The sequence below is a fragment of the Rissa tridactyla genome, chromosome 8 (assembly GCF_028500815.1).
Source record: "Rissa tridactyla isolate bRisTri1 chromosome 8, bRisTri1.patW.cur.20221130, whole genome shotgun sequence".
Lineage (NCBI taxonomy): Eukaryota > Metazoa > Chordata > Aves > Charadriiformes > Laridae > Rissa > Rissa tridactyla.
The window spans coordinates 27,189,354-27,217,300 of NC_071473.1; the positions used below are offsets into that span (position 1 = coordinate 27,189,354).

At 39.3% G+C, this 27,947-nt stretch overlaps 2 protein-coding genes across 8 annotated transcripts in view; one reads left to right on the top strand and one right to left on the bottom strand.

Moving 5' to 3' along the window:
* The window catches only part of SWT1 (SWT1 RNA endoribonuclease homolog), a 35,464-nt gene extending 26,846 nt beyond the window's left edge, over positions 1–8,618 (bottom strand). For 3 of the 6 annotated variants that reach the window (XR_008468263.1, XR_008468264.1, XM_054213327.1), the window contains exons 1-8: positions 8,329–8,617; positions 7,420–7,494; positions 5,239–5,297; positions 2,952–3,705; positions 1,556–1,621; positions 1,364–1,420; positions 605–734; positions 360–461 (exon numbers count right to left, since the gene is read on the bottom strand). Coding sequence is in view for 2 of the 6 variants with exons in the window: in XM_054213327.1 (XP_054069302.1) it covers positions 360–461; positions 605–734; positions 1,364–1,420; positions 1,556–1,621; positions 2,952–3,705; positions 5,239–5,297; positions 7,420–7,485 (1,234 nt within the window). In the remaining 4 variants the exon portion in view is untranslated. Of the gene's footprint in view, positions 1–359; positions 462–604; positions 735–1,363; positions 1,421–1,555; positions 1,622–2,951; positions 3,706–5,238; positions 5,336–7,419; positions 7,495–8,328 lie in introns of all 6 variants that reach the window. The other 3 variants (XR_008468261.1, XR_008468262.1, XM_054213328.1) reach the window with 2 other exon arrangements.
* Positions 8,610–27,891, top strand: TRMT1L (tRNA methyltransferase 1 like). Of its 2 annotated transcripts, none has more exons than XM_054213329.1 (16): positions 8,610–8,908; positions 11,591–11,743; positions 12,857–12,964; positions 14,763–14,876; positions 15,941–16,005; positions 16,544–16,673; positions 18,564–18,687; positions 19,858–19,937; positions 21,062–21,308; positions 22,117–22,329; positions 23,030–23,220; positions 24,235–24,313; positions 25,082–25,248; positions 25,889–25,948; positions 26,372–26,498; positions 26,614–27,891. In XM_054213329.1, exons 1-16 carry the CDS (start codon positions 8,788–8,790, stop codon positions 26,927–26,929), a joined length of 2,295 nt encoding a protein of 764 aa, XP_054069304.1. In that variant the 5' UTR covers positions 8,610–8,787; the 3' UTR covers positions 26,930–27,891. The 2 variants fall into 2 exon arrangements, with proteins under 2 accessions (XP_054069304.1, XP_054069305.1); XM_054213330.1 differs by having other exon boundaries at positions 8,614–8,908; positions 12,857–12,919; positions 26,614–27,889.
* The last annotated feature ends 56 nt before the right edge of the window (positions 27,892–27,947 follow it).

Below are 27,947 nucleotides of genomic sequence, written 5' to 3' on the forward strand. Positions count from 1 at the left end.
GAAGAGAGTGGAAAACATCATTACCACTAGTAGTGGACTAAATGCTTAAAATTATGTTCTTACAATAGGTAAGACTTATTTAACTCTAAGAATTCATGCACATTTCTGGGGAACATCGACCATGATTCTCTATAGGTAAGTAGATACAAGCATAGTGTGTTCTACTTTCACAGCTGAACTTTCTTTAAGAGGCAGCCTATTTGGGTTCACAGAACCGGCCTCTTAAGTGTGAGCCTTCTGCCTTTATATGAAACCTGCTGCCTTTTTAAGGAGCCCAGGTTTGTTTTTCCCTCACATAGACTGAAGTTTTTACATTTCTTTTCTTAAAATGTCGTATTGATCATCATCTGTTCACATACCTGGTATATCCTCAGATTTCAGGGATCTGACAAACTCCAGGTGACTAATCATTATATTTGTGTCTATCACCACTAATATGTTCAGACCAGAAGTAAAAGCCTCTGGGGGGGGGAAAAAAAGAGAAAATAAACAAACAAATAAAAAGTTATGAAAAAAATCAGTTGTGTACTCTCTCCTCAGACCATTAGCCAACTGTAATAACTAGTTGCAAACAGATATGAAAGAACATCAAATCAGGACATACCAGCAGAAATATTTAAATCTTGTTCTGGAAGATCTATTTCCATACTTGTAAGTTCTCCACAAGTCTGTACTACAGACAGTGCCATCCGCTTCTGAACACGAGCAACATGCAAATCTTCAACTATCTGCATCTACAATGAAAAAAATTTGCATGCATGAAATCAATTGTAAGGAATCACTTATGAATTGTTCATGAAAAAGATACTTTCGCATTAATGCCATTGCGTTAAAAGTGCCTAAAAATGAAGCATGAAACATTTTTAAGTTGGTACAGCAAATGTAAAGCAATGAGAATCTTCTGCACATCCTCCGCTATAAGTCCACAAAAGATATCCAAAATACAGCCTAGAAGACTTGTTTATGACCTTTCTACCTGGTACCCAAAAACTTTGTTCTGTTTTTTCCTACATAGACTGCAAGTTTCCTGACAGGTGTTTCTTTAAAAAATATGTATCTTTTCCAACTTGAAAGTTAGAGGATGGAAAATGAAATAGCTAGAGTATGTAAGCAACTATGAAGCCCCCCTATGTTGCAGAGAGTAACAGAAAGGCAATCTTTCTATCTCAGAAAGTTCCTGATTAGCAGTACTTTAGCAAGTTTGTTTAATATTTGAAAAAAAATGCTCCACAGTTTTTGAAGTGTAGATCATTAGCCAACAACGCAAAATACTAGGAAAGGTCATAGAATGGTCCAGCTACACAACCTCAGTGCCATGAGTTTTCAATATAACTCAGAAGCGTCAAATTAACGCACTACTAACCTCTTGGTCTGTTTCTGGGTTCTGACTCTCTTGAAGGGATGGAAAGACATCAAAGCTCTGTAGGAAGAATTAAAAAAAAAAAAACAAAAACACCAACATTGCCAAATATCAAGGAAGACTGAGGAACAAGCAATCTCCATGTCAAGAGTTTCAGAATATCACTCCTTAGTGTTAAACAAGTACATCACTAACCTTTTGGACAGACTTTACGTCCTCTCTATCTTGGTAGGAGTCAGACGTGCACGGGACGTCAAAATTCTAGAAACAAGTAGGAACATGTATCAGTCTTTTAGAGTGCTTTTTAGAGAACACTGGATTCAAGTGAATTGAATACGTAACATAAAATAAATTTTCGATATCCATGATGAAGCATCTACAGTATCATTTCAAAATGACTTAGAAGGATGGCTTTCTTTTAAAATAAATACAGTGGTTTACACAGTAAGCCTATTTTTATGATCTCTTGTGGGTTTGTGGCTATGCTATTCTTGCTCTGGGCTTCCCAGTACAAGACAGACATGAATTTAAGGGACTGAGTTGAGCACAGGGTCACTAAGATGATAAAAGGATGGGAGCACGTCTTACAAGAGACTGAAGGAACTGGGACTGTTTGGCCTGGAGAAGAGAAAGGGGAGTCTTATCAATGTTTATAAATATCTGATGGGAGGGTGTAATGAACATGGAATCAGACTCTCAGTGGTGCCTGGTGACTGGACAAGAGGCAACGGGCACAAACTGAAACACGGCAAATTACATCTGAACATAAAAAACTCTACTTTTTTACAGTAAAGGTGCTTGAACAGGCTGCCCAGAGAGGTTCTGGAGACTCCATCCATTGAGATAGTCAAAACTGGCCTGGACAACCTGCTGTAGCTGATCCTGCTTGGGGCAAGGGGGTTGGACTAGACAATTTCCAGAGGTGCCTTCCAACCTCAACGATTCCATGATTCTGTATGTAAGTACTACCTTTGCATACACACAAAATGATCACGCTACCGTAACATGAACGGAAATCATGTTGCTAGGCACATTAATGAGAACTACAACAAAAAATAACCATGCTCAAGCTAAACCTGTGGTGCCAAGGAAAACACAAGCTAGAATTTAGAAACAAACTGATCGCAGCCAAACGTGAAGTTCCACAGGAAATTTAGTCCTAGATCTACAACATATTCTCCTGGTGTCACTTTGCCAGCAATAAGCACCTGTTTGGTGGGCAAGTTCTCATTAGTTCAGTTTATTAATTCAAAAAATGATACAACCATGTCAGCTCAAAAAAATTTCTGTTGACTTACATCTAAATTGAAGCACTCCACACCCTCAGCAGCAAAGTAAAGCTACAAAAGCATACGTGCAGACACAGCCCTAATACACAAGATCTTTATTCTTCTAGTTTGTTTAACCATTTAGCAGAGCAGAGAAATATTTTAACCTGGTTTACACTGGTATAAAAAAAAAATCCATCTAGTTAGCTACGAAATCCTGTTTGAAATCTGTAAGACAGTCTGCTTATATAAAAACTGCCTGCCATTCAGAAACTAGCCTGAAACATCTACCTGCATTATACAAAGAATTGGGTTCTCATTACCTGCTTAAAACATAATGCTGTGGCTTCAAAGTCCCTTTCTTCAGTCCCTGAATTACCAGTAGCTTTATCAGAATCAGCATCCTGTTTTTCCCTTTTACAAGAGTCCCATCGTTGTCGTCTTTCAGCTGAATAGCGTGATGGTGTGTCTTTATTCACATGCCGCTTTTTCTTAGAAAACTCCTTATATTCTTCTTCATACTCTTCTTCCCAAGTCCTAGATAACGTATTTGGCTTCTTAGTGAAAGGCCTCTCATCACACACAGTCCCTGTAGAGGTGTCAGATGGCTTTTTTGGAATTCTGACATCTTCACTCCGTTTTTTGGATCCATCTGCCTTTTTACGTGATACATGTGAATTGTACTCTGATGACTTAAGTTTTTCCAACATAGTTTGTTCCACTTTCAACTTCAGTTTGCGGAGTTCAGCTTTCTGTGTCTTTTTCTTTAGTGCCTTCTCCCTCTGAACTGCAAAGCTATGCCAGAGTCTTTTTCCTTCTGTTCCATCAAAATGACTTTTGTCATAACTTTTCCTGCTAGTAGCCACTACATCAGGAGTGCGTGCACTTTTTCCATGTTTAATTTCTTTGGCTTTAAATTGGATAACTATTTTCTTTTTCTTTTCAGTTTGGATTAAAGAACTGTCTGTGGTTTTGCTTCTATTTGGAGATTTTTCTTGGGATCTTCCATCAGCACCATGAGAAATATTAGAACTTTGGTCTTGCTTCTTCTCTTGCCTATCTTTCTCTATTTTGAATCTATAAGAACATTGCAAAAAAAAAAAAAGTAATGTAATCTAGCTCAGTTAATACAAAAGAAGAACAATATAGATTGTATGTTCTTAAGTATGAACTTGCAGCAACATCTGTCCTTTAAAATAGTTTGATACGGCATTTTTAGTATTTACATTTCTCCTAGCTGTACAGATATTTCAACTTGCAAAACTGAGAAAAAGCTTTTTCTGCATTCACTATCTTTTGGTTTGAGAGATGCCCTACAAAGTCTAGTTTCATCTTATCACACAGACAATTTTTAACAGCAGTTTAGTGATATATGAGGTGTGTCACCCTAAAATTCGAGTGCACAGCAGTTCAGCTTGGTTGCACAGTGCCATACACCACACAGCGTTCAAACAGCGCCAGATAAACAGACTGGAGTACTTGGAAAAGGAACAATTGATGGGAATATAGTAACATTCTACAAAAACAATGAATTACATGAAAAATGAATAGAAACTTTGCTTATAAGAGCAAAGAAAATAATAAATTTATCATACACTAGGTTTAAAATATCCAAAGGAAGTTTCTACCCTACTCTTTAATAGGGTTGTCAAAAATGTTGGGGAGGTAAAGGCCATTTGGCAAACTCATGTAGGACAGGTAACTTAAACGCACTGATTGGCATCCAACTTCTGACTTAGGAGATCCCTAACTGGTTCTTGGAAGCTAGAAGAAGGGTGTACAACAGGAAAAAAAATTTTTGTAATCTTGTTTCACATATTCCTTCCTACGCAAGCCCTACTGGCCACTGTCAGGGATGGGGTACAGGACTGGACAGAGTTTTGGCATCAATATAGTTACTGTTTTACAGTTGTATCATACTGTACTAACGAACAGTGATTAACAGCATGTATACATGCAGCTAAATATCCTATGATGTGCAACTCCAGTCTAACAGAAAAACTGCAACAAGGTTTAGCCATGATTAAGAAACAAGCCAAAACTTCCATCTCAGGATTCATGAGAACATTCTGTTTATATCAAGTAGTTTTCAAACACTGTTTACATTTGCTACACTCAAGGTGAAGGATTGCTTTCTTTGCCTTGGAACCAATTACTTCAAATATCAGGAGAAATCAACGATTTTGGGACTAGGACTACAGGAATCTATTAAGGGTATTAAGTTCACTGCAGAACTATCCTCTAGACTTCACAGGAGCCTTTTTTTGCTAACAAAACACGTGTAATATGCAATTGAGAAAAACAAGGTAGTGCTGAAGACAAAATAATTGATCTTTTTCTGACAGCAGTGTTGGAAGGATGTAACTCCTACCCTATTTGAAGTATAGCAGCATACATTTGAGTTTAAAAAAAAATTCTGAACCCTGTCTTCTCAACTATCTCGAACTCCCCAGCTTAGACAGAATCCACTTATTAATGCAATGCCAACACTTCATCATTCAAAATACTGTATTTTATTTGGTGAACAAGTCAAACAAAATTCTTAAGTATTAAAAAAAAAGTCTGCAACTGTTTTAAGTAGTTCCATTTAATGATAGAGCACAAATTTACCTCTGAAATTCTGTCTCTCCTTTCATTGCACGGTTATAAGATCTTGTGTCTTCTGAGTTCTGAAAGAATGAAAAAATCCAAGGGCTCATAGAATAAACTGTAAAAATATAGAAGAAATATACTAGTATACGAAATAGTATAGTACATGTAATATACTAGTATATATCACTAGGTGAAATATACATTTTTGTATATTTATAAAAATTCTTCAGGAAACGGAAAGTTACCTGAAGACTGTTTCCAGCTACCTGCTAGGTAAGGTCAGAGGGGACTGGGCCAAAGGTGAGGCCCAAACTTCTATGAGAAGCTTTTGTGCAGAAGAGACATTTTATTAATTCTCATCAGATTTACTCATTAGGTGGAACAGTGTAAAACTGCAGCTAAGTAGGCCTGGTCAAGAGTAAAGACAGTCCCCAAAGAAAGAACTTGAACAGTCGCTGTTTAGAAAGCAGTTCTATATTGGCATATCTATATTGCAAGCTGCGTCATATTCATGTTGTAGAATAACTGGAAGGCAACTTTGATCGGGTCAAAACAGAAAGCAGTTTATTATCGCAGCTATGGGACAGAACAGAGAGCAGCAAAACAACAGCCTCTGCTTCTATGAACTCTGCCCAACAAGGCAGTTAATTTTTACATGCCTTTGGGTTATATGACTCAGTTTTCCCAAAACTACAGCAGGGTGTAGGAAATTACAACAGAGAAGGATAACACATGGATTACTTAAGATAAGGCAGCTCCAGAGAGTACATCCTTTTACAAATAATTCACTCCTTCAATAGTTGGGTCATGCTGACTCATGGGGTTGTTAGGTCACTGCTGCAGAGATTTTCCTAACTAGAGAGGCCTGCAAAAGCCTACGAGGACTTAGCTATTTTACTTCCACATTAGAAAGCAGTCTATTAAAAAATAAAAGGGCTACACAAACCAGTGGAGTCCTAACGAATTAAGGAAATTTTGAAAACTTCTGCCTGTGGTTGGTTCTGGAGGTGTCACAGCAGCAAAAAAAATGAAATCATAACTTAGGAGGCCGTTAAAGGCTGCTGCCACCGAGGATCGTATCAATGCAACCCGCTGCAGGAAGACCTGTTCTACTCACATGAGTATAATCAAATAGGAATCAAAAGTGTTTTATTGGTTTATTAACAACTCGATTAACTAGCAACCAGTGAAATACACACTCAGGATCAATACTAGCAATACAACAAAAAAGCTATAATAATAGACAATTACAAAGTGATACCAGATCAGATAATTTGGTACCACTGAATAATAATAAGTTTTTCAGGAGAAAGAAAAAAGTTACAAACACTTAGCTTTGAACAACATTTTCTACATGAGCAAAAGCCTTCTAACGTGTATAACTCCATTTATAAGGCCATAATATCACATTCATTTATAAACTGTTTCAAACACTTTTGGGACATTTATGATAAGACAGGTAAAAACTCTCCCATTTCATGTATACCTTAACAAATCCAGGGGAAAAAAATCTAGCAAATTTAAGTGTGGATTTATTAAGCTACTGATTTATTGGATATGTATTACTCTACTGGCAGGAAATAACTTCCCAGAAGGGGATACAAATAAAAAAGAATGCAAAGGTACATACAAGTGTGACCAGAAAGATTATCACCCCTGTAATACCTGCATTTTACATGTGCTTCAGTGGAAGCTTACTCCCTAGTTACAAATATGGACTAAAGTATACTAAGAATCTCAGTCATTCATTTACATCATACATAACCATACAGCGGTTAAAAATAAATATTTCAGAGTTGTTTGCTAAAATGCTGTGAAGTACAATTTGTGATTAATCAGAAAATTAAGATATAAGATCCAAGATAAAGAACAATCCAGGAAAACAGTAGTGGTTTGGGTAACAGTTTTAAGCTCCACTTTCCTCAACCAATAAGATATCCTAAAATAAATTTTAAAAAAATCTCGAATTTTCTGATACCTACACTACTCATAGCCTCTAGAGAAAAACATAAAGTAGTTACCCAGCTAGAACTTGCAGTTATCTGCCCAACTGAACCCTCTTGCTGTTCTTAATGACCCCACCTTTAAATTTGATTAATTCTTCTGTCACAAGACTGCTAAACAATTCATGCTCTTCTTTCGAACGTGGGGGTTTGAATTAAAATAATGACAAAATAATAATAATACAACTGTTCTTACTTTGTCATCCCGGCCATCCAAACAGTCTTCCTTTCCAGTTAATTTCTTCAGTTTCTTTTTTGACATCTTCAAATCCTAAGAGAAAGCGTTGCCATTATTATTTATTTCAAGTTTTTATTTCCAGCTGATATAAAAACCAAAATTTAACCACGTAGAGAAAAAAAAATACTCTTCTTCTGTTTTCTCATTACAGATCCACAGCAGATTTCAGCTGGGTTAATTATTCACATCGCACTACTAAAGAGAACTTCACAGAAAAAAAAGGATGGCAATTATTTTACCATCTGCTCCAGAGACACATATTTTGTACAGCAAACATACCCGATTAATAGAGACAAACATCCTTTAACATTTAGTCATACAACCGTCAAGTTTTAAAGCAGTTCCAACTACATACCTCTCACCGTAGGCCCCCCCTCCCTTCCCCTGAGGCGGAGGGAACATCGTGACAACTCGCACCACACAAACTACTCCTGCGAGCCTACCACGAACGCGAGGAGGTTTAAGAGGGCTGTAAGACAGCTCCACCAGAAGCTTCCAAAGATCTAGAGGCGCGTTTCCAGAGCCCAGGTCAACTACCTACACAGACAAGCCCACAAGAAGCAGCTCAGCCATAGAGCAGAAAGACAAAGTAAACACAGGGCCCTAAGACAGCCTCCAACATGGGCCGCTTCAAGTAACTGAAGGAAAAGCTGCTGCTCCGCCGCAGCTAAACGGCAGCAGGCTCCTGCCCCCGACCCCAGGCGTGAGGGAAGGGCGAACACAAGCGGGACCCCGCTGCCCCTCAGAGCAGAGGCCGGCCGGCCTCCCACACCCCGCCCGCCGGCTGCCAGCACCCCCTGCCTCCCTGCCTGCCTCCTCCCCGGCTTCGGGGCGGCCGCCCCTCACAGCCAAGCAGCTCGGACGCACCTTCCCGCCGAAGAAGTCAGAGCCGAGGCGGGCAGCGGCTCCGCGCCCCGCAGCCCCGTCGCGCCGGGCGGCCTCGGAACGGACGGTCCTGGTGGAGAGGCCTCAAGGGAACCCCGAGCGCGGCCCCGCTCTGACGCCGGCCGCCTCCCTGTCAGACTCAGCCTAGCCCGCTGTTCGCCTGCGGGAACCGCCGCGGCCCCAACCCCTCCCCACCGCGGGGCGCGCTGGGCAAGGCCCAGGCCCCGTCAGGAGCCGGAGCCCTGAAGCGCTCTGGGAAATGTAGTCGGCACAGGCCCACCTCCTCTCCCACTGTACGTGCCGGCCGCCGCCGCCGGGCCTCTCCGCCCGCCCCCCTCAGCACCGCCCCCCTCCCGAATAAGACGCGTGTGGGGACGGCGCCGCATCTCTGGGCCTCGACTCGCCTTCCTGCGCCCGACCAGTGGGCTTTCTGCGGAGAAGATGGCAGCGGAGGAGATTGTGGGGGCCTCGCTAGCACAGCTTTCCCCCGAGCGGAGGCAGCCGGGGCAGGAGGACAGCGACGAGGAGAAGCCCCAAGGCGGCAGCGAGACCGCAGCGCTCAGTGAGGGCCGGGCGCGGGGGGCCGTGAGCGGGCGGGCGATGTGGCGGGAGCCAGGGTGGCGGGAGCCGGGCCTCCGCTGAGGGGAACGGCGCGGCGGCGGCCGCAGCTCCTTTCGCCGGGTGTGCGCGGCCCCGCCATGCCCGGGAGATGCTGCGGGCGGGCGGGCGCCATGCGGAGGTGCAGGAGGGAGAAGCGCTGTAAGAGAACCCTGTAAGGGTTTGAATTTGCAGCCGGGCGCCTGGAACCGCCTTCCCCGCGCCGTCTCCTTTCTCCCCCCGCCTGCGCCGCGAGGGGAGCGGAGCCCCCTTTTCCCCGTTCCTCACGACTTTGTGTGGAATCGGGCCGGTGCGGGGCAGGCGGCGGGGCCACACGTGCGCCCGGCCCGGCCCCGGGGCTGAGCCTCGGCCGCGGCCTCGGCGCCTCCCTCCGCGCTCGGGAGCCGCGAAACCGCGCAGCCAGCACCTGCGTGTCCCCCTTTCCTCCCTCAACGAGGCTTTTGCACGTGTGGTTGATAATATTTTATTATTTCAAGCCGTTGCAAAGCGAGGCCTGCGGGGGGGGCGGTGGTGTGTGCCTCTGCCCCAAACGGAGGTTTTCTCAGTTTTTTCTGCCAAACTGTGCTTACACTGCTTGTGCCAGTGTTTCCAGCCGCGCCAAAACTGCCATTGATGCTAGTCATTTGCTGTTGCGATCTTACCGATCAAGCGAACTGACGCTTCTAATTAAAAAAAAAAAAAGGATAATTTAAGCTTTTTAAAACATTATTATGTTTGTGCATCATCAGTGACTCCTGATGGGCCTTTTAAGGATTCTGCAATCTTGCTTTGGTAACAACCTGCCTTTTTTAACCCTTAAATGTGAAAGTTAACCTCTTTTTATGTAGGTATATATACAAATTCTATGTACCTGTATTCATACTCTCCTTTTCCAGCATTTTAACCTATACACTTGCTGTGAAGATGCAGGCAGTCCAGCTGGTGGACTTCAGTCATTGCTATGCTCTCACTATGCGTTTTTGTAACAGTGTTATCAGTTTTTCTCACAGCACATGTAGTCATAGTCAATCATTGCTCTTCTTATGGATTTATTGCCAAAAATCTTTCTACTTCATTTTCTTTCTGTCTTTCTATTATTAAAACGTGTAAAAACTATCACCAGGCATCTTACAACTTTTTAATTGAAAAGTAGGCAGGAAATACAAGTGAGTTGTCAGCTTATAAATAGATCTGTGAGAATTACAGCAGTGCTCTCTGAGAAGCAGTGCTGGTCTTGATATATTTTAAGGTAGATGAAATCATTTTACTTTATGCTTTTGTCTGGCTAAACAATTTCTCTAACCCCTGTCTTCAGGTATTCCTTCCATTTCCTCTTTCTGATTTTTTTTAATAGCAAAGATTGGTATCCAATTGCAATGTTTAAAAGCAAACAAGCAAAAAACCCTAGGGGAATTGTAAGAACTGCTGGAAGATCCTTCCAGCCCTTATTCTGCCTTCAGTAGTGGCCAGGAGTAGATGGCTAAGGAAGACTAGCAGAATAGAGCAGGCACACATCAATGTATCCTCCAGAAAGATCTTAAAACACAGAAGAGTTTGTTACTCCTTGTTTTCTCGAGCCAAAGGTCGTGGTTTTGTATTTAAAATCCCAGATGGATTTCTCTTCCGTAAAATTCTCACTTTAGCGCTCATAGACTTGCAGCACCCGCGGCGGCCTGTGGCAGGGAGCTCTGCAGTGTTAACAGTAGCTTTTGTAGAGAACAATCTTCTGCGCTGAATTTCCAGCTGATACCTCCATTTGGTGCATCCTGGGTTTTTTGTTGGAATAGAGAGTGGATGGTTGACTTGTGCCCTCTCTCTGCGTATACTAATAACCTGCTCTGTTGCTTTCAATAGTAAGCAGTAATGCCATTGCTTTGTTATTTCTTGTCGCTCCTTTTTTGAAACTTAGCTAGTTCAGCCATGTCTATTCGAAAGTCTTTTGTCTCAGGGGCAATACCGTTCGGTATGCAGGCTTAGCGGGGACTTTCAACTTCCTAAAGTCAGTTGATTGAGGAAAGTCCATCTGTATGTCAAATCAAAATTTTTCTTTTCCCCCAAGTCCACCACTTGATTATTTTTTGTCATTTTATTGCCTATTGCTCAGCCTCTTTAAGTCCTTTTGAAATTTTTCAATAGGCCCATCTGGGTGCTACCCCAGAGAAGTCATTCATTTGCAAATGCTGATGGCACCAGCGCTTAACTATCATCACAGCCCCTGGTGGTAGAAAATTCTTTCCTCACTCCCCTCCTTTTTTCAGATTGTTCAAGTAGTCATAAAGAATTCTAAACTAGTTGCTAGTATATTGTTACAAGTATTTGGACCTCCTCATTGCCTGCTTTGTGTCTTGCTAGGACTGCTTTTTGCCAGAAAATAACATGTAAATATTGTTATGTTAAGTTTAAACATCTGATGATCCAGATGGGCAAACAGTTTCATCTGTCCAGGATGGCAGCATTTCACAGTAATTTCCAAGGATGAGTGATAATTAATCTCATTCTCCAACATACTATTTAGGTATTGTTTTTCCCCTTGTAGTCATTTTTGCCTGTTAGAAGCATCAAATTATTGGAAACAAATGAACATATTTGTATGACTTTGTTATATCAACAACGCTTTTAGTGGTTTTTTTGGTCTGATTTTGTTAAGATGGCGTGGTTGTCTCTGGAAAAGAGAAAAGCAACAACGTGGATATGAAAGATGCTGGGTCAGAAATGGAAACTGAAGAAAAAGGAATGGAGGAAGAATCCACAAGGGAATCGGATAGCAACATTTTGGATGTATCGTCTGATTATCCAAGAGGTTTGCTAATAAACTCTCTAAGAGTATTTGTGTTGTGTGCTTGAGGAAAGGAGGAGAAAAGGTAGAAATAGTGGAGAAGAAAGGTAAAGGGAATGTGTTGAAATCTTCATTTTCCATACATCTGATAGGTATGGATACCTTTTCCCATTCATTTAAATAAAATATTTTCCTAAGGCATTGGAAATATCTCTCAAATGAGATGCTATTTTCCCCTTAACTAACATTTCTAGAAATTGCTGTGGAAGTTTGCACGTACACAGTGACAGGAAACAAGCCACAGTTAGATGAGGCATGATCTACATTAGGCTCTGATGCAGAAGCACCACAGAGAGCAGGGAAAATCTATTGTATCTAAAAAAAAGCTGGGAACTGCTCTTAACCCTAGAATTCAGATTCACCTCTGTATCTTGAGCGCATTGATCAATTGCTATCTTTGTTTCACATAAGAACAACTGAAGACTAATCTTGTAAAAACATTGTAAAGGATTAAAATTGCTACAGAATTGGTATTACTGTAAACTGATGTGTTGTGTTCGCTGAAGCCAACAAAGCTGATTTATTGGATAGGCTAATTCTCCACTGTTCCCATTGCCTGGCAAGTTGAAAAATTGGGAGGTGAATTTAATGGTTAAACAGTCCCCTAAGGAGGAAAAAAAAGTGGTAGAATTGAATTTGTCGTGGCTATACAGTGAATAATTGTTACTTAAAATTGGTCCACTTCTAGCTGATACTTTAGTTTTGCCAGACAGTTCATAGGTTGTTTTTATGCCGAGCAGTAAAATTGGGAGTAAGTGAAATGTGATGTCATCTTTTCAGCTTGTTCTACTCAAACAAAGGTCCTTCCCATTTCATAAATTTAATGTGTCAGCATTAAAAAGCAAGTAGATGCTTGTATAGAAATATATGGATCTTATTAAAGAACTATTCTGACGATTAATTTTGCAGTCATTCCTCCTACCATGGAAGTTAAGGGATACAAACAAATATTCCAGTTGGTACTATAGTCTTTCTCTAATAGCATTAGATTTGAAATGATGCATAGAAAAATAGCAGCAAACTAAAAATAATTATTTAACTACGAATGTTTAACTTCTAAATTTCTCTGCTTTTTAGAGAAACATATTTCAATTCAAAGACATCTTGCTGATCTAGAGAAACTAGCTAACCTGAAAGAAGGTGAGTTTACTGTGGCAGTATCTCAGAACACAGATCATGTTTCAGGTATTTACATTTGTTCTTAACTTTTATTTTTAACACACTATATATTTATGCTTGAAGACTAGGGGTTTTGTAAAAAAAAGAAAAAAAACTTTGATTTGTTCCCTTGCTTATTGAATATTGTACTTCCTTCAGTAAAATTTAAGGCCTTAATGATTCCTTCACATCTTTTTCCTCTGCATTGTAGCATTTCTAATGTTGGCGGTGTGCATGGATCAGCAAAATTTTAATTCTAGCTATATCAGCAGCTTAATCTCATTTTTATTTTACTTCAAGTGCCACGGTAACAGGGAAGCTAATTGTTGTCTTTGCAGTGTTTAAATAAATATATATTCTGTTTCAGATGTTTTCTCTATATTTTCCCCCCCTGTATTCACTTCTGATCCAGATGTATATTGGAGGATTGCTTTAAGACTGCAAGGTGTTTTTATTACAACCTTTATATTTTCACTGATTACATGTGTGTATGTAGTGCTGTCAGTGGCAGCCCTGTCAACTGAAACTAGGTTTTATTCACAGATCAAGGAAAAGGATCATCAGGGTCCACACAGGCTTTGTATCATATGGCTTTTGCGCCTTAATAATTTTTAGAGTGGCCACTGATGGAAATAACAGCCTGCTTCCATGTCTCTCTAATTTTACTGACAAATATGCTAAAAACTTACATAGTTCCATTTTTAATGAGGAGATGGGTCATAAGCATCTCATAACTCTGGTACTTGCAGCTGTTGCTGAACCGAGTTATATGTAAATCCATGGTAGCAATAAGAAAATCACTATTCCCTTGTCTATTCCCAGTAGTAATTTTTTATTTCTTCTGCCATGTGTGATAATGAACTGACTTGTATTTATTACCATCGCCTCATGTATTTGATATCCAGTAAATCATAAAAGAGGCTGATCAACATTAGAGAACACTGGTTATTTATTCGGTGAGCTGTAGACTGCCTCTGTTGGCTACAGTGGCATGGGATTCTGTGTGGATATAGTAATCCACTCATAAAAAAGTAATAAAAGAGGAATGTTGCGGTTGTGCAAGCCTAAGATAAGCAATTATTATTATAGGTCCCCATGTTCTGTGCCATATTTCAGGATCTATCCAGTGTTACTTGAACACATGCAGGCTTTTCTGCTAAATTCTGCATGAGAGGCTGTTTGACATTTAGCAGTCTTAAGACCCATGAGCAGATGTGTGCATGCTCTAAAACATCATTCCTGTGTGCAGCCCTACAACATAAGTCTCCCAATAACTAGTTTTTATTTTGGTTAGTACTTCAAGTGCTTCAACACCTTTGATGTCAGATAATCTTGCCTTTGCTTTTTTGTCCCTTATGCAAGATTTCCAAGAAGAAAAATTTTTTTTTATCATAAAGTACACTGTCTTTTTTTTGCAGCTTAAAAAGATACTGGGTGCTTGTTTTATCTAAAAGATTGAGGAGGGGGGGAAGACAAATTCTTGTTCTAACCTCTTGAGGTATTTTTTTAATCACTGTAAGTCTCTAGACTTGATCTATAAAATTTTTTATTCTGCAGAAGTTGTATTAGCCTCATTGCTGGAGTAAAAAATACTAGAAAACAAAAAGTAATGGTTGCAGAAGTTAATGATCTTTAAAGTAATAGTTGTTCTTGGCTGTATTCTGTGGAGTAAAAAGAGGCAATCCATAAATTTGACCTTTGTGTTTGCTGGATTTAGAATATACCCTGGGGAATTACTCTCTGGTAGTGCTGTCATTCCCCATTGCCATCGGTGGTAACTGCACTTGATATGTTTCTCATACTTATTCTTTATTTGTGTTTTCAGATGAAAAAAAGCCTTGTCCATTGTGTCCTGAGGAGAAATTCAAAGCTTGCTATAGTCATAAACTCCATCGTCACCTTCAGAATTTGCACTGGAAAGTGTCTGTTGAATTTGAAGGTAATGGTAATAGTATTTGAATAGTAAACACTAGAAGAAATGGTGGACATGTAGGACATTGTTCTGTGTTTAATCTTTTTAAACTTTCTTGACTTCAGCATCTTGTTACCAGCTCTGAATGAGAACCATATTTTGTCATAATGAATTTTGACGTGAGTGTAAAATATAAATGTAAAATAGCTTGGTATTCTACATGACAAAATAGTTACAGTTGTGTGTTTTCTCATATAAAAAAATAATTGCTTGTCATGTCATGAAAATTACTATAAAATCTAAAATATTTATATAATGAAAGTGTTTTGGTTCTATTAATAATCAGACAAGCGCACATGTGGTCATTTTTGGCTCATCATAAAGGTTCCCTGGCTTCAGATAAATACTTAATGTATTTATTTAGTATCTGTATTTAGTATCTTTATCTGTTTTTTTTTTTTTTAACAAACTCTGTGATCTACTTGTTAAGATGCATTGAAATCCCTACAGGAAGTTTAAGAAGGAAAAGAAAGAGTGGTTTTTAAAGAACTAGGTGCATGAGTTTGCGGGAGATAGAATGACTAATCAGAAGATGGACAAGATTAAAGTTAAATTAAAAATTATCTGACTGGAGTTCTGGTTTTGCATGCACTAGCAGGTGTCTCTTTTGTTGTTTTGTTTGGGTTTTTTTTTCTTTAAACTGTGGAACGTATGTTTTATAGGAGTATTCACACAAGTCTTTTAGCCAGGTAACAATACTTTTGTAAAATACTCACAAGTACCATTGGAAGTTATATACCATATAGCCAGAAGACTAAGCATAGCTGTGTAGGATTAAAATGAATTGCTTATAATTTTTTAAAATATGAAAAAAACTATATATGTGTATAATTAGCTGATAAATGTGTGGAAGGTGAGTTTATCATATAGTTGGTAATGTTCTCTTGTCACTGTCTTGTGGCAATACTTGGGAATCTTAAATGAGACCGTGCCCTAAAAATAAAGAAGATTTTGAATCAGAGTTTGCAGTATAGGAAATTTGCATTCCATTTACTTGTTGTACTGTGGTGTGACAAGAATTTGTTTTCCAGGGTACCGAATGTGCATCTGCCACTTACCTTGTCATCCAGTAAAACCAAACCTCGTTGGAGACCAGGTAAAAGGGCTGAATCACAGAAATACGTTACCCTACAAAGTAGGGGGGAATGGGATATTTAGGGGAACTTCTGCCATGTACTTGGTCTCAAAATACTCCTCAAAATAATCCAGTGTGGGATACCAGAAGTTTATCGGTCCAGAATATAAGTATCTGATATACTACCTTTGAGTAGTTGAATGTAGTTGTATCTCTCTTATTTTGGTGGGTAAAATGCTGTCACAGTTGGGAATAAACAGCAGCTTTGTGTGGAAGAGATAAAGGGTTCATTAGGCCAGGTGAGGGATGCTTCTCAGTTCCTTCCCTGTGTGCTGAGTATGTGGAGTTTGGGCAGAGTTTAATTGCTTTTGGTGCTGTGGCAGGATAGCTGTGCTGTGCGGGCTCTGCTGGTGTGATTGTGTACAGTCCTGCAGGTTCAAAATATTTTGTATGCACTAGAGATAACAGACAGATGATTTCTTCATGTGCCTGTGTTCAGGTATAGTTCTACTTTAACCATTTTTATCTATTCTGAAACTATGCATATCATATTTTACAGACACTTTCAAAGATGGGAGCCCATTACCATTGTATCATCTGTTCAGCAACTATCACACGAAGAACTGATATGATAGGTCATATTAATCGTCATGTGAATAAAGGAGAAACTGAATCAAGGTTTATTACAGGTAGGTTCTTCTATAAAACATTCCGTCTTTTTATACTATCTACCACGTGGAATAACTGATATGTGGGTGAGAGACATGAAAAAAATTCCAAAATGGATTTAGCCTTATGAATGAGAAATCTGCCCTTAATATTTCAAAACACTATCTTTTCCTCAAAAGTGTAGCAGTGTTGTGATTTAGTCTCTGCATGGAACAGCTACTCTGTTCTTGTTGGTGAATAATATTGCATTCACAATTAGTTAATATTGGAAATACAGGTTTCTGTCTCTCCAAAACAATGGAGGACATGGAATCCATGAAAAACAATCTGTATAGAGAATTTGATGTCTATGTATTTGGCTGTGTGTGTGTTTGTAAATCAGTCTTGCGTAAATCTGCAATATAAAAATCCTTGGCTTTTTATCCCAATTGCATCAGCATGAATTCACAAACCAAGATAACTTTTAGTTCTGGAGAGTCATGACAGAGCTGTCCATAGTTGTTTAGTAAATGATGATCCTGTCTGACTTTCTCCAGAACTAGATTTTTGTTTCTAAACTTGTATAAACTAGATTGGAAGAATTTTAAATAATTGGAATTATTAATTATAGTAATTATTTACATTAATTATATAATTAATTATATAGCCAGTAACTAGGACCATGTAGCCACTTGCTCGCTCCCCATCCCCAGTAAGGTAGGGAGAAGAGGGAGAAAAGGAACGGGGCGGGAAATCGTGGGTTGAGATAGAGTAATGGAGGAGAATAATAATGGTAAAATAATAGACAAAGTAAAGTGATACAGCACACGTCGCTCTCACCACCTGATGTGGTGAGACTGATTTGATTGCCCAGCATGACATCTGTGGTATGGAATATTCCTTTGGCCAGCTTGTCTCTGCTTCCTCTCAACTTATGTGGGAAGCTGAAAAAGTCCTTGCCTTTTTTACATCACTTAGCAACAACTAAGACAATATGCGTTATCAAATTATTCTCATACTAAATCCAAAACACAGCAGCTGCTAGGAAACTAACCAGCTGAAACCAAGACAGATATAATAAAGATGAGGCTGGGAGCTGTGAGGGTCACACTTGTCTCTGTTACCAATATGCAGTTTAGGAGTAGTAGTTTAGTGTCTGGGGGATCAGTTTGTGTGTCTAGGAAGTGATAGCAGTATGTATGCATACCTTTAACTTTAATAGAGTGTGTGTTGTGAAATAGATTAATCTCTATATCATTCCCTTCAGAGCTGTCAGTAAAGAGTGACCCATTCGTTATTTTTTTAACAAAATGTATGTGGCTATTTTTCTAACAGGGAGTAGAGAAATCCAGAGGTCAGATATTTCTTGCTTTGGAGGCAATTCAGCAACACTTGGGGGCTGTGAATGTACCCAAAGCATAAGTGCCGAAATTGTCCCTCTGCTTGTGCTGTCTATACATGTTTTGTGAAGCTGTTTGGTAACTTACAGATCAAGGATTTTGAGGGATTTCCGTAGTTCACCGATAAATATCCAGGACTGTGTTAATAGGGTTTTAATTAATTAGCAATGTATTATGTTTGAACATGCAAGACAAATGTGCTAAGCCTCAGGCTCAGGGGCTTGCTCTCTTAAATTTGAGTGGGTACGTAGGAGCCCAACTGAGAAACAAATCTGGTATTTTATGGGAAGAAAAATTGAGGTAGAGCTTGATCCTTATCTGCCACTCTTGGGACTGGAAGAGAAATTGTTGCCAGCTTTTTTTCCCCCCTGTGTACTAGTTAACTGATCCATGTGTGCCAGTTGGATTACTGCGTAACCCAGACTTCTTGCTATATGGGAGCAAATTTTCAATTTAATTTATCAAATGTGCTAATGCTAACTTCCAATTCTTACAAACTCTTTTCCTTCCCCCACAATTGCTTTCTTTTAGTTCCTGCACCCAAGTCTTCTCATGAAGTGCTCAAAGAGTTGGCCACGGATGTGCAGGTTCTTCCCAACTACTCCACACCTCAGAAAACAGATTCCTATTTTAATCCTAAAATGAAACTCAACAGGTGAGAGAATGGAGTGGGAGGATGCACCAGAGGGATGGTGAATTTTTAGTGAAAAATACTCATGTGTTTCGAAAAGCAAATCCTGTGAAACTTTTGTTCAAAGGGCGGGAGAGATGGCATTGGTGAGTAATAAGGTGTGGTTCCTGGGAGAAGAATTCTGTTTGGAAGTGCTTTTAATTTACTGCTTGGATATTTTCATTTGATTTGGAAAGGTTTCCATCAGAAGAGTCATGATAAATAATGTTTAAACCCAAGAAGACTATGTGGGAAATATTGTCACTTCTGAAGCAATTAAGTATATTTATGTAATGAGTAGTTTATGGAAAAGGATAGGATTTGAAGAGAAGAGCACAGTTGAAAACTAACTTCATTGTATACACTTCAGATGTTTTTCTGTGAACTTCCACAAGATAACTACGGATAGTCACTGCTTTCTCTCCTTTAACTGAACAGCAGCATACCCATTTACAGTTTTCATATTCTAGGACTTTTTCTTTTGGGACTCTGATGCTCTCAAGTCTTCTCTTTATTTGCATTTAAAAAGATGGAGGAAGAAACATTCTGGTTTTTTAAGGAGAGTCATAAATAGTGTCTGTACCACACCTGAAATGTGCAAGCATTGACACCGAGGCATGGGACTGGGCGTCAGCCCGTTCTGACCCCTCATCCTCACCGTGCTGACAATATTTGAGCTTCCAGGCTTAAAGTCGCTTCAGATGGCGTCTGTGAAAGCTAAGAAGGCGTCTGAAGAAGGCCTTTGCACTTAAGGTTATGGCTATGTCTAAAAAACAAGGCCTGTTCCTCAACACAGTGGAATTCCATTGCTCTACAATAACTTCTGACATGTTTTAAGCACAGGGCCATGAGTGGGGTAGTATCAGATTGTGCTGGGAAAGTAAGGAAAACCACTATTTACTCTTGAATGCTGGCCACTTTTCCCAGTGTTGGAGTCACTGATAAGTTGATTCCAGACCTTACTTTATGAATATCCTGCTGTAGAATTAAACTTTTAAGGGCAGTTGAAGTTTTTGCTTTACAGTTCTTCTGTGAAAAAGGTAAGAGTTTAGCTTAAATGTTCTAGTATTATGTTCAAGGAAAATAAATAAGGAAAAGGAAGGAAAAAATATCCTCTCAGCTTACTTACTATGACCATTCTTTTTTATTTTCAAGGCAACTGATATTCTGCGCACTAGCCGTTCTAGCTGAAGAACGAAAACCGATAGAATGTTTGGATGCTTTTGGTGCCACGGGTAAAGTCAATTTCTTTAATTTTTTTGGCTAATATCCAATAGTATGAAGCTGCAGAAATCAGTAGTAACCGACACCGGATATTAAAAAATAATCTGAGGTATACAATAATTTTCTTCCTTAGGCAAGCTGTCGTTAGTTTCCATACAAAAAAAAAATATCGGCTGTCAAGAGCCTGCTATTAGGCCTTTTAAAAAGACTGTAAATAACATTAAATCAAAGTTTAGTTGTCTCCTTAAAATCAGTTGCCTCAACGTCCATGAAGTGACACCTTCCTAAACTTGCATCCGAGGTCACAAATCTCTTGTGGCTCTGTGGCTGTGGAATATGGCTGTAAAATCAACCTGTGGTTTAAAAATGGTGATGAATCCAAGCTTCTTTATCAGAATCGCCTTGTAATTAATTGCAACATTTCTGAACGTGAACTAGATGTACAGTAGTTACATCAGTGTCTATTAACCATCTGTAACAAAAATCTGGAGAGATCTGAATTGCTGCCTCATTTATCAGCCAACGGCTGTTAACTTAAGGTTATAGTTGAGAATAGCAGTAACTGCTCAGCACTCTGCATAAAAATTCCAATGGTGAATTTATCACCATTCTGTACTAGGCCAGACTTCCCAAGTGCAAGAATAATGTTGGTAACACATATTGGTTTAGATGTTGTGAAGTAATGCTTCTATTTTTTTTTTCAGCTGAAATCAGGGCAGTCAGCAATAAATATTTGGAGGCAGCTTAAAAAATCTTGACAGTAGCTATTACCCTGTTTACTATTGGTCTGTGACAGGCATCTGTCTGCTGCTCTGGAGTGTTAAACGAGCCAAGGGGCTTTCCTGCAGATCGTGGGTCAGCTGCTTGCAAATACCACAGGTCTTTCAGTTTATAACCCCAATTATTGTACAAGATGGTGACAGATAGACTGTCCCTTGACAAACTCCATTGTCACTCTGTGCTGAGGCAGAAGGTCACCAACACGTTTTTGCAGGAACGTGACAAAATTTGCATAGTGCACACTTCTGTATTAGAAACATTTGCAAGGATGCATTTTTTTTTTTCTTGGTGTGTTCAGCAACCCAGAAACCAACTCCTTATTCTGTCATGGAGTTACAATTCTGTCTTTCCTTAGGTATAATGGGATTACAATGGGCAAAGCATCTCAGGAGTTCTGTGAAAGTTACAATTAATGATTGTAATGAAAATTCTGTGACAATGATTCAGGAAAACTGCCATTTAAACAAAATGAAGGTGAAACTGAACACTAAGGAAGATGACAATGATGAAGCTCTGGGAGATGGAGAAGAAAATACTGACACCATTGAGGTGACAAAAATGGATGCCAATGTTATAATGCATTTGAGATCGTTTGATTTTATGTAAGTGTTGAATTTTTTCTGTTGATAATTTTCTGGCTTGGTAGTGACACCCCCCATCTCCCAGTGAATGATTAATTAGGGAAGCTGGAATGAAAGAAGCAACCAATGGTCCCATGGTATTTTAAATGTCATTTTGTTGTCCCATAAATGGTGTGGGAACAGAACATTAATTGAAATAGCTGGAAAAATATTAAGCCCTTCTGACATCTGGAATTGGCTATAAATGTACATGAAAATTTAAACCAAACTATTTTTTTGTATAACTTCATTGTCTGCTTGATAAAGAGAAATGTCAAATTAATCCTTTATTTTTCTTAAAACTTTTAATTAGTTTAAAATTCACATCCGTGCATGTCATCGTGTAGGACTTTATTGTGTCTCTTGTTTGAATCCATTTTGCAGCATATTAGTTTTCAATTAATGTAGGCTAATTCTTCCAAGTTGGCTTTATAGATGCAGACATTCAAGACCATATACAGACATCAAAAATAGTGATTGGATTTTTTGTATTTATTAACATGTAGATCTAAGCTAATTAAGCAAAAGGTATTCAGGTGAAAAATTAGGCTAATTATTTAGTACGTAAACTGGAATGAATACGTGTGAAGGTATTTTTGCTTTTAGAAGTTTCCCTTTGCTTTAAGGATAAAGGTGTAAGCATCAGGCCAATGTTCTCGTAACTTGAAATAGTCGTTGGGTCAGGATGCAAATATGACCATAGGTGAAGCTTACAAAGTAGTGTTTTCCTGAGATTAAACTAAACTCTTGAGCATCTGTAGATACTCAGTGGGACTTCCTTTCTTTTCAGTCATTTGGACCCCTATGGAACTTCTGTGAATTATCTGGATTCTGCCTTTAGAAATGTGAGAAATCTTGGAATTGTGTCATTGACGTCCACAGACACCAGTTCTCTGTATGCAAAGGCTCAACACGTTGCCCTGCGTCATTATGGATGTAATATTGTCAGAACAGAGTACTACAAGGAACTGGCAGCCAGAATAGTAATTGCTGCTGTGACAAGGTACTGATAAATCAGCTCAATTTCTGGTAGAAGTTTATTAAAAAGTATTAGTGATATAAAACTTGAGACTTCTGCTGTAGGTTGTACATGTTCAGTTTCCAGAACTCCTTAGTTCTAAAAGCCAGACTTCTTGATGCAAAATTAATGTTTCATAATTCTTGTGCTGCTAGGGGATAATGTAAGTTTTAAACTAAAAGACTGGGCAAGGTGAAAATGCATAAATAGGGGAGGGTTTGGGAATGGTGGGGAGGGGTGGTAATGTAAAAATTAGAATCATAGAATTGTTTGGGACTTGCCTACCTGCAAACTTTTATTCCTTTGTCAATTTTGTGGTCTTTTTAGTACTGCACAAGACTTTAAAATATTAATTAAACTGCTTGAATGGCTTCTAGCTAAGCATTGCAGTTAGACTTGCTTTAATGGAAACTGATAGTAACTACAGATCCTTGTGCTTGTGGTTAAAAAGATTAATGTAATTACTAACTTGTAAAATTAGTCATTTGCATATAGATATTCTCAGTAAATTCAGTCTATTAGATAAATGCAGACATAAAACCTGGTCCCTGATTAGGGAAAAAAGCTACAGGCGAGAGGATGGGAGAACTGACTGCTTGGGAAAGATGGGGAGGAAATAAAGCATACGGAGGTCTTCAAAATGCCAGAGCACAAATACTGACCTGAGAATGTTTCTCTTTCATAGAGCTGCAGCTCGCTGTAACAAAGGCATTGAAGTCTTACTCGCCGTAGCTCTAGAACACTTTGTTCTAGTAGTGGTCAGAGTTTTACGGGGACCATCTCCTGCAGATAATTCGGCAAAGAAAATAAGATACCTCATCCATTGCCAGTGGTGCGAAGAGAGAATTTTTCAGAGAGAGGGTAATATGGTAGAAGGTAAATGGCTTTTCTTTTGCACTTTCTAGAGCTGATTCCTGTATCTGTTTTGTGATTGTTTAGACCTTGTTTATATTATATCCTTTTAGTAAAGTAATAATTCCATTTAATCGAGTGATGAGTGTATTATATGAAGCAGAGAAGGTATTTCTAATACACCAATATCCACTTTCTGGTAGTGTGTACATTCCTGTAATTCACTTAGCGGTAAATGAAGGCAGCCTCTAGGTTCAGTTGACTGTTCATGGGCTGTCTCTATACATGAGTGAACAGAGGTAGGAGACAAAAATCAGAGGTAAAAATTAAAAAGAAAGAAAGAAAGAAAGAGGTAGCTACTAGCCAGGTGGTAGTTTGGATGAATATGAATGGGAAAACCTTGTTTCAAAGTTAGGGGTTCTTTGATATCTAACTACTAACTGGTGGTGTCTTTGTCCTGCTCAAAGTCAGGTGCAGGCACATGCAATAATGAGTCTGTTATTAAAAAGATTTTTTTTAAAAAAGAGGTAAAGCTTTAAGAACAGAAATGACTAACTGGTAAGTACAGTGTTATAGTGGAGATCTTCATTAGTAAACAAATTGTTTACTTAATGCCTTGCAAGCAAGCTGACTTGCGGCTTAGGAAACTTGTAGGTGGCTGTATTTTGTAGAGGTGATTGACTGATGTTTGACACTTTTGTTGATATTTACTGTTAATCTGGACAGCTGCTTATATAAGTAGTAAGGCTCATAACTTCCTTGATACTTGAAATCTGCCAAGAAACATATGAAGTTATGTGGCTCTTTTTTGTTTTCTTTCAATGCTTTAACAATGATTAAAGATCAAGTCATCAATCGCTAAGTTCTCTTAAGCACTGCTTGGCAGAAGGGAGAGTGGTGTCACACTTCTGCTGCTGCTTGTCCTTCCAAATACCTCCCCTGAAGCAAGCTGCTGCTCCCTCTCTGTGTCATCTCTAGCGAGTGAAGTAGGCGTTGCTGACTATTAAAAAACAACTTAAATCCTGTTTTTCTGTTTAGAAAACCCTTACCAGCAGCTGCCTTGTGATTGTCACGGCAGTATGCCTGGGAAGACGGCAGTAGTTCTTGGTCCTCTCTGGTAAGTCCAGAACACAGTACAGAATTGGAGAATAATTTGGGAGGGAAGGACCTCTGGGGGTCAGCTTTTCAGTCATAGAATAAAAATGCAAATCTGCTGGATATTATAGCACTACAAAAAGGGGTACAGCAATTCGGGGAACACTTAACTGATTTTGCGTTTAGTAGGGTATTGAGTTTTTGCTTTTGTTCATAGAGTTCAAACTAATTAATAAATAATAACAGCCTTGCTTTAAATTTCATATTCAGTGCAGCTTATGTAATCCAACTCGCACAGGAGAACCTGGCTGTGTATTCTCTACTGGCCGAATGTTAAGCAACATTTACTTACTAAATAATTTATTAATCCTTCCATGTGCTGATGGTAGTAAGTAATACACTGCTTGATAATTAATACTTAGAATTTTTTCTTGTGAGAAACAAGAATAAATCTTTTTGCTAAGTCTTTAAACTATTTCAAAGCAGTATTAAAAATGGTTGACAGTTGGCAGTGCTTTTCTTGTGGGGCTTAAACGACTTTCTCAATATAGTAGGGCAGAAATAAAATTACCATTCTTGAAATCTTGATTATTTTCTTTTTTAACGTGAGACCAATACTACTGTAATTGTAAACAAAGGAATTCAATATCACGAAGTTAAGAACACGGTCAGCCTGACGCAGCACTTTGGTGTAACATAATTGCTGAACAACTTGGGCAAGAGATTTTGAGAGTAGCTTTTTTGCTTTCACTAAGAAGTCTTAACTTTTCCCTTCTCTTGCATTTCATAGGTCAGGAGCGCTGTTTAACACTGGATTCCTCAGAAGAATGCTGTTTGAGGCTGTCCAGTATGGTTTGGATGAAGCTCAGCCACTCTTAAAAACATTAGTTTGTGAAGCAGAGTGCACAACTTCAAAACACTTTACTACCCATAGTCCTTGCGATGAGAACAAACAAGGTAAGAAAAACGGCAGACTGTTCACAAAAAGAATTGTGGTGATTTAGAGAGATGCCGCTCTTTGGTAACTTACTACTAACAGCAGCGTATCCGTAAAATTAAATGCAGCGTGGGACTTGGCAGCTCTTGTCAGATGGTCTCTGATGCTGTAAAAAGAGCAGGCTCTGTCAGAGGCGTAGCAGTGGGTTAGACATATTTAATCAGTGTGACAGATCCGAAACCAAATAAACATAACACAGGCAGGTGGACTGCCATGAAATCCAGCACGTTCCTGAAGGAGATGGAAATATTAACTGTCTGCTAGTTCTTCGGTGGATCCTGATCCAGGAGCATGTGCTGCTGTTAGGGAGAGAAGATTCCAGCTGTCACGCTCTGCATACTCCCCAGGGACTGCAAATCGGTGTGCCAAAGGAAATGGCTTTCTGCATGGGAACACCGTGCCACTCATTAAATGAAATCATATTTTTAATATCCCCTCTAAATTCAAGTTACTGAGTTAGTATGTAAAAGTTACCCATAGGTATGCTTCTTCCTACGCTTCCTGCTTCAGGCCAGAATGTGGTATTCTCTTTCTTTGAATATATTTTGTCATTTTACTGTCTTACAGTAGAATTAATTTTGACTTTTAATTGTATTCTAGAAGAGTGTGGTGTATATATAAAAACACCAAATAATTCTGCAGAATCCTACTTGGTACCTGGTAAGTAGATCATTTTGGTATAGCTGTAGCAGTTTCAAATTAAACTATAGTTTAAGTGATGCCTAAGCCCAACCCAGTGTTCACATTTTAATTTTTTTTGTTTATTTAATAATACTGGTACTTGGGGGTTTTTTCCCCCCACTGAATACTGATTTTACTGTATCTTCATCCAGAATCACATTTACTGGTAAAAGCAGAATGCTAAATACTCCATGAAGTGTACTTGACTTTGCTTGTTATTACTGAAACTGGCACATCAGTTAAAATTCAGGCCAGATTTTAACTGCAAAATACTAGCTTATAAAAGCAGACACAAAGGTGTAGTCGCTGTGTGGCTTTTTTTTTTTCTGTGTACTGTCTTTTAGCATTTTCTGTGGTGTTACTGAGTGTTCCCTGGTTTCACTGGTATTTTTTGTGGTCCAGGAAAAAGAAAAAGCAATGAAGTGATTCGAAATGCCGCCAAGCGACAGAAAGCTGAGAACAGCGCTGAGCACCCTGCGTTTTACTACAATATCCACAGACACAGTATTAAAGGAATGAACATGCCAAAGTAAGGTTTTCGTTAAGTTCCAGTCTTAGATTACTATGACAACAATTACATAACTTGTATTGAATCTGCTTTATTAACTCCTTTTTAAATGATTTTTTTTTTGTTCTTTTTTTAGGTTAAATAAGTTCTTATGCTATCTCTCTGAAGCTGGATACAGAGTCAGCAGAACCCACTTTGATCCTATGGGAGTCCGCACAAATGCGCCCTTGGCACAGTTTAAGACGATCCTTATGAAGTACAGCACGCCCACATACACGGGAGGGCAGGCAGAAGGCCCCCTCCATCGAGCTGAAGATGTCCAGGCAGGAGAACAGGTTGAAGCTGCTGCAGACGGCAAGGTGGAAGATGCTGAGTTTCTGGAAGACGATAAATCCGGAGTTGCTGCTGCCGTGTTCACAAAAGACTACCCTACTCATTGTGCAGCTGATTAATGCAAATCGTTTTGTTCGTAGATCGGGATATTACAGACTTGCGCACCCCGTTCAAGTAAGCCAGTACTTCTTACCAAACTGGATTTTAAGATTTTTGAGTTGTGTGCTATTTTAATTTGAAAAGACACTTTAAAATTACGTAGCAGAACTTGCCCCTGATGACAGTGTGTGTGCGGTCCCGGTGCTGTTACTGTGAGAAGGTCTCCGAGGCAGTTCTTAGCTTTTTATGCTCACATCCACTTTGAGACGGAAGCATGGCGGCTGCGCCCAAGTCTCTAGCAAAGTCCTGTCGCCAGCACAGAATCCAGAAAGGTGGCTGGGGCCAAAAGTCTTAAGCATTTCCAAACACGAGGTTAATATGAAACAGAATATTCCTCAAATGAATCATTCCTAAACCCTGACTGGTTAGAATTGAGAGGGAGGTCACGTTAAGGTGATAAAATATCCCAGGATAAAATCTGATGTGATTTTAAACAAGCCAGAAAGTCCTGAGCCAGTGTGCTTCTAACTCCAGATTGCACATGTCATCTGGCGCTCGGTTCTGTTTTCACAGTTCTGCCTACAAGCAAGGGCCTAACAGAAGTGAGAACGGAAAGGAACGGTTACATGACTGTTACTGAAACCTCACAGTTTATAACCAAACTTTAGTGAATTGTGTTAGTTACTCCAGGTAGGTGTTTGTTCCAAGATTACGTTTCATTGTGTACCACAAAAAGGTACAGCGACACGGCACCGCAAGTTGAAGTTCTAGGTGAAGTTTTGCTATGAATTTCAGTAATACAATCGTAGCTGTTAAAAAGATCTCTTCTGTGAACGAGCAAAGATGCTGTGTGTTGGTAGTTGGCTCTGGTTTCCTTAAATACATGGCAGTATTCTAGCCAAATAAGCTTGACTTTGTCCTTTCTTTCCCCAAAACTTTGCTTGGATACCTCTGGGTGTTTCACTTGAATTGGGAACAGCTATTGCAATTAAACTAGTTCCGTCTTTCTCACAGGTTTGGTGTTCAGCCAGCTTTATT